The sequence below is a fragment of the Marmota marmota genome, unplaced genomic scaffold (assembly GCF_001458135.2).
Source record: "Marmota marmota marmota unplaced genomic scaffold, marMar, whole genome shotgun sequence".
Taxonomy (NCBI): Eukaryota; Metazoa; Chordata; class Mammalia; order Rodentia; family Sciuridae; genus Marmota; species Marmota marmota.
Window position 1 is genome coordinate 24,274,075 of NW_026000241.1, and position 11,730 is coordinate 24,285,804.

The window sequence follows — 11,730 nt, forward strand, 5'->3', positions numbered from 1 at the left end:
CGCTACTCCATGGACAGCCTGAGCTCGGAGCGCTACTATCTTCAGTCTCCCGGGCCTCAAGGCTCTGAGCTGGCTGCGCCCTGCTCTCTCTTCCCGTACCAGGCAGCGGCCGGGGCGCCTCATGGATCTGTTTACCCGGCTCCCAACGGCGCGCGTTACCCCTATGGCTCCATGCTGCCCCCCGGTGGATTCCCCGCAGCTGTGTGCCCACCTGGGAGGGCACAATTCGGTCCTGGAGCCGGCGCGGGCAGTGGTGCAGGCAGCAGCGGCGGCGGGGGCGGCGGCCCAGGTGCCTATCAGTATAGCCAGGGGGCCCCGCTCTACGGGCCGTACCCTGGAGCAGCAGCGGCCGGCTCTTGCGGAGGATTGGGGGGCCTGGGGGTTCCCGGTTCCGGCTTCCGCGCCCACGTCTACCTGTGCAACCGGCCTCTGTGGCTTAAATTCCATCGTCACCAAACTGAGATGATCATTACGAAACAGGGCAGGTGAGCGCAGCGCGGAGGGGCCCTGGGTGCGGGGATAAAGTGAGAGTGTGTGGTCCTGGGGAAGGCGGGTGGGATGAGGGAGCTGTGCCCACTTGCCGTTCGCTGTTCTCGGATTGTTTTTCCGCTCGCGGTTTGGGAAACATCGCATCTACAATGCGGTGACCCTCTCCGCACACGGGCTGCTTGTGTAGAGTGCTAATGTGCTGCACTCTTCCCTCCCCTCGCTCGTCATCCTCACCTGAACTGACAAGGAGGAGGCGGAAATGGAAATTTAGGCTTGCCCACAGAGCTGGATTCACGGGATTCTCCGGCTTCAGTATGCAGGTTCTTGCCTAAGGGCAAGAAGCCGGGTGGTGGTGGTGCGGAAGGGGGGGGGGGATGCAAAAGCCCGCTGCGGCCCCGGCGCAGTAGATGGGTTCCTGCAGTTTTAGGCGCCAGGGTCTCCACGGGGCGCCTCTGGGAGATCCGGGTGAGGGCTAGGGCGCAACCTGGGAAGGCCAGTTTGGGTGGGGTAGGTGGTTAACGGCAGGCCCTAGAACCAAATGTGGATCGGGTTCGGAATGCAAGAAGTTCTGACACACACCCAGCTGCTAACTGTGGTTACTTCTGGAGGAAATGAGGAGTGGGCGGAAGAGGGGCACTCAAAGGGGACTTGTAGCCTAAAAAGAGCACTCCTACGCGCGTGCTCTCTATCTTCTGGCACTTGCACATTGTAATGTAATGATTTTTAAAATTCTGCGAGGAAAATTAATAAGCATCTGAAAGAGCTGAGAGCTTGAATCAGAAGAGGTATCAAAAGCCCATGAATTAGGAAAATACTGATGTTAGGGCAATTTTATTTCGGAAGATAGATGTTTCGGGAGTTGTCAGTTCAAAAATATTTTCATAGTTTCAAGACACTTCACCAGTTTTCTGCTCATTGCAGACTTCTAAGTACCTCCTCTGACCCTATCCCAGGTGTCTGGGGAACCGGGGCCGTGTGGGGACTTCCGATTTAAATTGTTTATCCTCGTTCTGTTCCTTTGCACAGGCGCATGTTTCCTTTCTTGAGCTTCAACATAAACGGACTCAATCCCACTGCTCACTACAACGTGTTCGTAGAGGTGGTTCTGGCGGACCCTAACCACTGGCGCTTCCAGGGGGGCAAGTGGGTGACCTGCGGCAAAGCCGACAATAACATGCAGGGTGAGGAGAGAGGAAGCCTTTGCTGGGGAGAAATCGAAACCTTTGCCTCTGGACACCTCACATTTAAATCTAGCACTGTTCCCCTCCCCTCCACTCCTCCCCAGTCTGGGGCCTAGAGGTGTTAATTTGAGTTTCTTTCCTTGTGTTGGTTATTTTGAAAGAGTGGAGAACGGCTAAGTCATATTTCTTACCTTCCATTATATGGATACATAGTACCTTTAACTGTGGCCTCACCCCATCCCCAGTCCCTATGTGAGGGAAACTAATAGTCTGAGGCTTCTGGGAGGGAAGCACTCCTGGCATTCTAACCTTAACTGGAGAAAGCCAAGGTTAAGTTTAACCATAAAAGTCCAACCACCTGCCATTATATATTGCACTTCCAGCTTTAGAAGGCCCAAGATAACATTTAAGCTCATCCTCTGTTGCAAGTTTTTTAAGTTTTGAGATACCATTGAGTGCCTGGTCCAAGGGGTCCTGGGAGGGGTGTCAATGGAATTCTCCTACTGGTTTCCTAAGCTTCTGCCTCTGGGCGACTTGTGCTGCAAGTCCAGCTCTTATATTTTGCCCATAGCTAGCAGACCTCTCTTCCCTAGTCCCATTTGCAAACATCCTTATATGCTTGGGTTTTGTGTTTTGTTTCATTTTCTCTTAGGAAACAAAATGTATGTTCACCCAGAGTCTCCTAATACTGGCTCCCACTGGATGAGACAGGAAATTTCCTTTGGGAAATTAAAACTCACCAATAACAAAGGAGCAAATAACAACAACACCCAGGTAGAGTGACAGAGGAGGAGGAGGGGGTGTCTTCTGGCTATTGGTCTCTTTTCTAATAAGAGTCCATACTTTTCACTGTGTTTATAATATTTGCAGTTGTGAACTGTTTGCTCACATACTTCTGATTTTTTAAAAAACTTTCTTATTTTCTTTTTCTTAATGGATTTAAATAACAGTGTATTGACTATTAGGAACAGAAATATTTAGGGGGATTTAGGAAACCAAGAGGAAAAGAGTGTTTATCAAACACATATTAGCTACATTATTTGTTTTTTGGGGGGTGGGGTGGGGTGGGTACTGGAGCTTGAACTCAGGGGCACTTGACCACTGAGCCACGTCCTCTCCCTATATTGTATTTTATTTAGAGACAGGGTCTCACTGAGTTGCTTAGCGCCTTGCTTTTGCTGAGGTTGGCTTTGAACTTGCCATCCTCCTGCCTCAGCCTCCTGAGCCACTGAGATTACAGGTGTGCTATGTTTTAAGTTTTTCAAAAGTGGCAATGATAAGATCTTAAACATGTCAGTAAAATAAAGAAAGTTGTTGGGGAGCAAGTAGGAGTCCCATCTGAAGGTAAATAATTTGTTAAAATCTACTTTTGATGCTTTAAGAGACTTTTTAGATTCGGCAACTCCTTTTTTTTTTTTTTTGTACCATTTCCAGATGATAGTCTTACAGTCTTTACACAAATACCAACCACGACTGCACATTGTGGAAGTGACAGAGGATGGTGTGGAGGACTTGAATGAGCCCTCGAAGACCCAAACCTTTACCTTCTCAGAAACACAGTTCATTGCAGTGACTGCATATCAAAACACTGATGTGAGTGCCCTAAACTTCCCAAGAATCTCTAATGCTTATCCAGTGTGATAAAGCACTCAGTGACTATTTTTCTCCCCTGTCTAGATTACTCAACTAAAGATTGATCATAACCCCTTTGCAAAAGGCTTCAGGGACAACTATGATTCGTAAGTGCAGCTTCATTCATATTTTCCTGGCTTCCTTTGAACAGGACACACATCATGACATTGCTGGCGACATACTCTAGGGACGGCTTTCTTTGGGGGGATTTTTATCTTTGTGTATTTTCAGCCTTAACTAATTTTGTTTTAGAATTTGCACAGAAGAGTTTTCATTTCTAAAGAAATATTAAGGTCTTAAACATGAAGCACCTTTTTGTTTTTTAACATCTAAACAGCTATTTTAAGAATTTGCATTACTTATGTAACTTCCCTTTTCATTTGTTTCAAGATTTTTATCCTCATAGAAGCAGGTATTATTACTCCCCCCCACCTTTTTTTTTTTTTTTTTTTTTAATGCTGGGGATTGAACTCAGAGGCACTCAACCACTGAGCCACATCCCCAGCCCTATTTTGTATTTTATTTAGAGACAGGGTCTCACCATTGCTAAGGCTGACTTTGAACTTGTGATCAGCCTCCTGAGCCACTCAGATTACAGGCATGCACCACCACACCTGGCTACCCTCTTTTTGACATAAGAAAAGCCTGGAACTAGGAAAATATATTTTTCACAACATCAAAAGCAAGTCCTGCCATTTAAAAGTCTCTGTCTTCTAATACCACCGGCAGCGTTCATTCCATCTACTTGAAAAGGGAGGATTGCTCTGAGTCTTCATGTTTGAGGCCTTGCAAAGGCATATTTTCTATAGTTCAAATATCCAATGCCTGGAAGGAAACTTTTTTTTTTTTTTAATGGTGGAAAATTTTCTCCATGAGCCAAGAATGCAACTAAAATTGGCCAGGGCATCTCCTGCCTCCTTCCTAAATTGTCTAAAACACCAGCATTCTCAGTAAAGAGGACTGACTGCCCCTAAGCCCCTTTCACTTCTGGGAGGTGGTTTGTTTGGGAACAATATTAGTTTTTTTTTTTTTTTTTTTTTAAGTGTTTCTCTTTATATTGTAGCATGTACACCGCTTCAGAAAATGACAGGTTAACTCCATCTCCCACGGATTCTCCTAGATCCCACCAGATTGTCCCTGGAGGTCGGTACGGCGTTCAGTCCTTCTTCCCGGAGCCCTTTGTCAACACTTTACCTCAAGCCCGATATTATAATGGCGAGAGAACCGTGCCACAGACCAACGGCCTCCTTTCACCCCAACAGAGCGAAGAGGTGGCCAACCCTCCCCAGCGATGGCTTGTCACGCCTGTCCAGCAACCTGGGACCAACAAACTAGACATCGGTTCCTATGAATCTGAATATACTTCCAGTACCTTGCTCCCATATGGTATTAAATCCTTGCCCCTCCAGACATCCCATGCCCTGGGGTATTACCCTGACCCAACCTTCCCTGCAATGGCAGGGTGGGGAGGTCGAGGCTCTTACCAGAGGAAGATGGCAGCTGGACTACCGTGGGCCTCCAGAACCAGCCCTCCTGTATTCTCTGAAGATCAGCTCTCCAAGGAGAAAGTCAAAGAAGAAATTGGCTCTTCTTGGATAGAAACACCTCCTTCCATCAAGTCTCTAGATTCCAATGATTCAGGGGTATACACCAGTGCTTGTAAGCGAAGGCGGCTGTCTCCTAGCACCTCCAGTAATGACAATTCCCCCTCCATAAAGTGTGAAGACATTAATACTGAAGAGTACAGTAAAGACACCTCAAAAGGCATGGGGGGGTATTACGCTTTTTATACAACTCCCTAAAAGTTATTTTCACTTCGTAAAAATTAGCTAATTTTTGGCAGATGGACTTGGTGTTTTTTGTTGTCTTCTTTGCCTAGGTTGCCAAAAAGACGTTTGCCTTCCACCTTGATGCATCCCGTTTTGTGCAATTCTCTATAAGAAGGTGCCAAAGCTTTTTGATTGCTGCAGGTAACTGAAACAAACCTAGCATTTTTTTTCCCCTTTGTAAAATACAGGTAATGGAGGACTTTAAAAGTGTTTTAAAAGTTGAAGGTAATTCAAGGTTCTGGATTTATTTATTGGAGACACTAAACATGCAGAGAAGCAGGCCGAGAAGAGTGAGTGCCCAGCACTATCAAATGGGTTAAAACCTTTCTTTCTTATTTCTATTTGTAAGTCTTTAAGCAAATAGAAGCCCAGAATGTTAAGGTGTTTAGCTTCTGGAAGAGAAGGACCGGGCCTTAAACTTCAATTGGGGACCTTTTGGTGTTAACCTTGTGCCAGGGGCAAAAGATGTTAGGCCTGGGAGTCAAGAAAAACTTTTGTGAAACTGCTGGTTTTATCTGACTCTGATTCCTCCCAGGCCTTTGGAACATTTTTGCCCTTGTCCAGGATTGCCTCTCTTGAGACTTGCTAGGCCTGTATTGTGTGGTGGGGTAAGGGAGGGAGCCGCCAAAAAAGGGGAAAAAAAAAAAAAAAGAATTTTAAAATGTACAGTTGTGTGTGTTTAGATACACTGTAGAATAATGTGGAATATATTGTACAAATAGGCTACATAGGTGTCTGAGATCATGTAAAATTGGTGCTTTGGCTTTGTAAAAGAATTCGCAAGTTACCTAATGGCTTCAGGGGCAAGGGAAGAGTTTCATCATTCCCATGATCTTTGGGAATATTCTATTTACTTTTTAGATAGTTCAGAATGTACTCAGCTACTCTGTACTAACTTGAAACGTGTTTAAGGAAAAATCCTATTTCATCCTCTTCCTCCGCCATCCCCCACTCCCCACCTTGGTAATGTGAAGAAACTACAATCTAATGCCACAGCTCCTATAGGCTTTTTAGATATCTTGGATTTTTATGTACAGTCTTAGTCATTTTTAATAAATGTGGTTCAACTAGGGAACAGGCATAGCTGTTTCTTCTGTACTGTGGGTCTTATTCTTTGCTTTAAAAATCTCATTTTTCTCCTTCCTGCACTCTTTTTCTAGTGTGAGCCCTGACTCACCAGTCCCCTTCACAAACGGGCTCTACAATATTTTAACTGGACACTGTAGTCATGAGGGGGTGGGGTGGGGATGCTTTTGTTTATCTTCTTTTCCCCTTTAAGATTAATGGATCTATTTCTTTGTCCCACTGGGAAGTCTGGACAATGGGTATTAGTTGAGGGTGGGAAGGGAATGTTTGCCACCGAGATGCAAGACTGCCCACTTCAGACTTAATCTAAACCTCGAAAAACCTCCTCCCCTGGCCCTTAGTCACTCAGTTCTGAGCCTCTTCGGAGGCTTATTTGAGGCCACCAATTCCTGGATCAGCGTAGGCTCTCTGGGAACCCCCCACCGCCCTTTTAGCGCCTACGAGTTCCGGGTCTCTGTGGCACAGTGGGGTGCTTGGGCCGCCTACCTCCTGGCTTTTGCTCCCACCTATTGCTCCCAATCAGGGCTTTTTCTGAACGGAGACTTGCTGGCTACACACCACTATAGCTGCTGGCCACCATCCTTTGCGTTCAGCCAAACTTGGTTAGGGACTCCGGAGCTGCGGCGAGGACTGGGGGCGGCTGCAGCACTTACAAACGAGCATTGCAGTTGTCCCCGATTACACCCGCTCTGCAAAATTGTGTGTGGGCCGCGGTTCACCTCCCACCTAGCTCCATTTGGTTGGCTCACAGTCCCTGGGAGAACTAAGGACACCCCATCCCTTGGCTGAACGCAGGGCGCGGTTTAACCCTGAGTTAAACCAAGGAGTGGTACGGAGGGCCCTTTGTCCCTCCGGACAGACGTCCCGCCAGGCTTATCGGCAGACGGCTTCAAGCCCAGTTTGCAAATCTTTCCAGCCCCCTTCTCACCCCGGGGTAAAGGTCTGGCTGGGAGGGTCATTCTGCTAACTGCGCCGCGCTCGGAAATGCAGCTGCTAAGAGGATTAGCTTCTGGGAGGCGAGCAATCAGCAAGGACCTCCTATCCTTCAGCGCCCAATTAAGGCCGTCGGGAGCTTGTACCTGGACTGTCCGTGTGCTCCCATCCCCTTCATCCTTCCTGGGCTCGAGCTCTTCCACCGCCAATGACGTGAGGGGCTCAAACTCCAGCTCTGCGTCTCTTACGGTGTCCGCTCAAAACTCTTGCGCAAAGCCAACCCGAATCTCACCGGGAAACAGAGGGAGAACGATTTGACCATATGCTTTTTTAAATATTTGTTTATTATGGATGCCAGATCTGGACTCAGGGAGTGGAGCATGCATAGCCCGCCTAACCTGGCCAGCAACCTCCCCCCCCCAGCCCCCCGCCTTACACCCGCGCGCAAGCCTAGCGTCTGCGGAGATGCGATGGAATTTCAAAACGGTGCTCTTCTGTTTCTGCCCTCTAGAAAGCCCGAAAACGCTAATCACATTCGAGATAAAGCCGACTCGAGCCCTAGTCTATTTCAAGTCCTGTATATTTTTGCACCGTACAGTAAAAAGAACCTGGTACTTGTGAAAAGTCCCTCACAGTGTTTAATAGAAACGTAAGTGGCTGAGTGGCCCCAATTAACACCTTGTGATAAGGCATTCCTAAGATGGAGTGTCAGACACCAAATTGTGAAGAGATGTATCTAATTAATCCTCCTAGGATGACACCGATAAACAAGACTCTATTTAAATAAAGATCAAGGGCTCGGCGCCCGATTTGTTTACAATCTCTACCAGGGTCCCCGCATTTGCGCCGGGTGCAGGCTGCCTTCCCTGCGCTGGGCTGAGACGCTGGCTTGGGGGTCTGCTGGTTCGGTGGGGTTCGCTTCTATTCTTGCTCCAAACAAAAACAAATTCCAACGAAAGAGGGGGAAAGCGGTGCAAAGAAGATCCAACTCAGAGTTGAAAATACTATTATTTACCATTCTTTCCACACGTATCCTTTACAAGCCAATTTTGGTTTTTCGTTTGGGGTAAAAAGGGAAAAGGAGGAAAAACAAACCATGCATAATCCCTGGAATTGTTAATATTATTTTTCCTGGTTTGGGAGGATTCGGGGCATGAACCGCCCTCCCACCCAGAAGCTGCCGCTGCTCGGGTTCGCTCCGGGTGGTTTCAGGATTCCTCCTTCGTGCAGAAGCCAAGAGTTGCTGAGTTATTGAGTGGCTGTCCTGGGGGTGGGTGAGGGGCCACCAACGCCTGGAAGAAAACCTGGGAAAGGCGGGAAGAATCAAAAGAACTTGGGCAGGTGGAGAAACTGCAGACTAGCTCGTCGTTTGTATTTACAGCCTGCGTTTGGGCCCGGGTTAGGAGCCGGCTTAGCCCAGCAACATATCTCCCAACCCATCGGTGGAGTTTAGAGGCTCCAAATCTGCTGTTGGCCCTAGTTTCCCTCCTTTCTAGACACCTTCGAATAAGCTTTAAACCGGGCTGAAGGCAGACCCACTGTCTTCTTTATCCTCTACAGTCTCTCTCCTTCCCCGACCCTTTCCCAATCAAACGTGGGGGGAGGAGGAGGAGGAGGGATGCGATTTTATTTTTAATCGCTGCAAGTGTTGCGGAAACCCGCCGGTGGCGGGGGGAAACATTCCCACATGCTGTTGGTTTTTATCAACATTCAGCCGCCAGTGGGGACAAAATTTTAAAATCATTCTTTTCCTACTCGCCTGGACGCTGAGCCACTCCCCTCCCCGGCTCGCGCCAGGGTGTTTCCCCGGCCCGGTGCTGGCCGACTCCAAGCTTTCATCCTGTGTAGACTCCGAGATCACCCGGGGCTTCTTGGTAAGAGCAATTTGTAAAAACGTGTTGGTGAGTCCCATTGAGTCCCCCTCTATGAAATACCCATCCCCTATCAATACCCTCACCTATCATTCTGGTGATTTGATTTTCAAATACGCTAGCCCGGCAAATCCAGTTTAAGGCTACTCCAATCCAAGGAATCCATCCCCTGCGCCTATCTTTGTGGGGGGCCAGATTCTCTCTCGCCACCTGCAGAGGCAAGGGCCCAGTGCACCCCTGGGGGTCTGCAGGGCTTCCGGCGCTACCCACGTGGGTTGTATTTCCTCCCAGAGCGCACAAACTGAGCGATTGTCAGCAGCTTGAAGTATAAGCACCTTTCTCTTCTTTTCTTCCCCCCTTCATTTATTACCTAATTAATTAATTAATTAATTAATTTAGCGGTGCTGGGGATAGAGGCCAGGGACTCACGCTGATAGGCAATTCATTATTATTATTATTATTATTATTATTATTATTATTATTATTATTATTTTCATTCTTTAGAGGATAGGACTCTGATCTTGGCCACCGAATTTCTTCTTATTAGGTTTAGAAGTAAACTTGTCTTGGCGACACAGATAGCTCTTCTTCTACCAAGGACGCGTATGGAATTTTCCAGGGGAAAGATTTAGCTGTGCCAAACACTGAACAAAACCTCAGCAGTGGTTCCCAAAGTGTCCCCGCGTCAAATGCATCTCTGACTGCAGCTGGAGTGCGGGTCACTGCTTATTTTAGGCAGCACCCCCACCTCCACCCCTCACCCCCCAACACACACCTTAAACCCTCCTCCTGTTTTCTTAAAAAGTCCCAAGCCTTCATCTGTAAGTCCTTGTGGAGGCAGCAGAACTCTCACAGTAACTTTTGTAACTTAAAGTTCGACCCAGCTTTTCCAATTAGCGAGGAAGAGCACCCTGCACCTTGCCCTTTCCCTCCAGGTCCCGCCGCTGTTTCCCAGCAGGGATGCTAACGCGGCTTTCCTCTAAGCCGCGGACAGCCTTCGCCATCTGGTGGCCATTGGGAGTAAAGCTCTTCCCAGCCGAATAAGGGTTTTTTTTTTCCTACAATTATCACGCAGGTCGCTGCTTTTGTCAACTGGCGGGGGCTGGGGGAGGGAGGGCGCGGGGGCACGCGTCTTCTTTCTGTCCCACTCCTACCCCTTCTTTACCCCCTTTAAAAGCTTTTAAGTATAGGGAAAGGAGCCCGGACTTTCAAGAGCAGAACCTACATAGGCAAGTAGAGCCGAGAAAGAAATGAGATTATAAAACTAACTGCTTTCTAAACTGTTGAGCTATATTAGCAGGTATTATTAACAACTAATTTTTTTCATTTGTTCTAATTGGTTATGCATGACAGCAGAATGCATTTCGATTCATTGTACAAAAATGGAGCACAACTTTTCATTTCTCTGGTTGTACACGATGTACATCACGATGTAGAGCTATACCATTCGTACAGTTATACATGCACCTAGGGTAATGATGTTCATCTCATTCCACCATCTTTCCTGCCACCATTCCATCTTCCTCCCCTCTCTTCCTCCCCTTTGCCCAAAGTTCCTCCATTCTCCCCACACCCCTCCACATTTTATTGTAAGATTCACATCTTACACTTATTATTAGATGCTTTAGCAAAGGAAAAAAATTAATTATAATAATTTTGAAAAAAAATCAGATTATATGTAAAAGTAGAGAGCAGTGGAACACCACCCCCCATATATCTCCCAGCTACAATAACTATCAATTTAGAATCTCCTTTTTGGTCTTATAATTCCCATCCTCATTCATCACAAATCCCAGAACTCCTGTCATCTAATCCACAATAATTTCTATACATAGCCTTAAGGCCTCTCTTCTTTCAAATATTTATTTTTTAGTTATAGGTGGACACAATATGTTTATTTTTATGTGGTGCTGGGGATAGAACCCAGTGCCTCAGCATGGTAGGTGAGCACTCTACCTCTGAGCCACAGCCCCAACCCTTAAGGCCTCTTTTTAAAATATATATAATTGACAAAACATTATCACATGTATAGAAGCAGCAATAATTTTTAATACCATGAAATATCCAGATGTGTTTCTCTGATTGTCTCAAAAAGTTGTTGCTGGTATTCTTTTTGTTTCTTAGAGTGTGTTTTAATCTGCTTCTATACAAGTCTCGCTCATGGTTATGTGTCATTTAATTCTCTTACTCTAGAGGATCACGCCCCACCAATTTTTCTCTTTTGGGTTTTTTCCTTTGCAATTTATTGAAAAAAATCTAGGCATTGTTCTGTCTAGTTTTACAGGTACTGGATTTTGTTGATTGCATTCCTATGGTCTTAACATGATCCTCTGGCCTTTGTTTTCCCAATGAAGTGGTATTTGGATAGGAAGGCTCGATTTGATCTGATTCTGTTTTTTAATAATAATATTTCACAAGTGATAAATATTCCACCAGGACACTTGTGATGGTCAGTTGTCTGTCTTTGGGACATGTCATTGTCCATTGATGATTGTTAATTAGATCCATGATTTCATTAAGGGACTCATGAGGTAAATTTTATTACAGCTATTATTACCCATTATATATATATGTGTGTGTGTGTGTGTGTGTGTTGGGAGTTGCTGGTTCATTAAAGTTATGCATATATTAGTCAATTATATACATAATTAAATATATAATGGGTAATATATATTATATATATATATATATATATATATATATATATAT

The 11,730-nt window shown here is 46.1% G+C and overlaps 2 protein-coding genes across 2 annotated transcripts in view; both read left to right on the forward strand.

Annotated features, from left to right (window-relative positions):
* The window catches only part of Eomes (eomesodermin), an 8,106-nt gene extending 1,903 nt beyond the window's left edge, over nucleotides 1-6,203 (forward strand). Inside the window, exons 2-7 of the mRNA XM_015488944.2 lie at nucleotides 1-485; nucleotides 1,516-1,670; nucleotides 2,323-2,444; nucleotides 3,105-3,263; nucleotides 3,348-3,409; nucleotides 4,366-6,203. Coding sequence (XP_015344430.1) covers nucleotides 1-485; nucleotides 1,516-1,670; nucleotides 2,323-2,444; nucleotides 3,105-3,263; nucleotides 3,348-3,409; nucleotides 4,366-5,104 — 1,722 coding nt within the window. The 3' untranslated portion in view covers nucleotides 5,105-6,203. The remainder of the gene's footprint in view (nucleotides 486-1,515; nucleotides 1,671-2,322; nucleotides 2,445-3,104; nucleotides 3,264-3,347; nucleotides 3,410-4,365) is intronic.
* A 1,155-nt stretch (nucleotides 6,204-7,358) lies between these two features.
* The window catches only part of LOC107145124 (26S proteasome non-ATPase regulatory subunit 10-like), a 14,740-nt gene continuing 10,368 nt past the window's right edge, over nucleotides 7,359-11,730 (forward strand). The window contains exons 1-3 of the mRNA XM_015488945.2: nucleotides 7,359-7,363; nucleotides 7,662-7,799; nucleotides 8,865-9,051. Coding sequence (XP_015344431.1) covers nucleotides 7,359-7,363; nucleotides 7,662-7,799; nucleotides 8,865-9,051 — 330 coding nt within the window. The remainder of the gene's footprint in view (nucleotides 7,364-7,661; nucleotides 7,800-8,864; nucleotides 9,052-11,730) is intronic.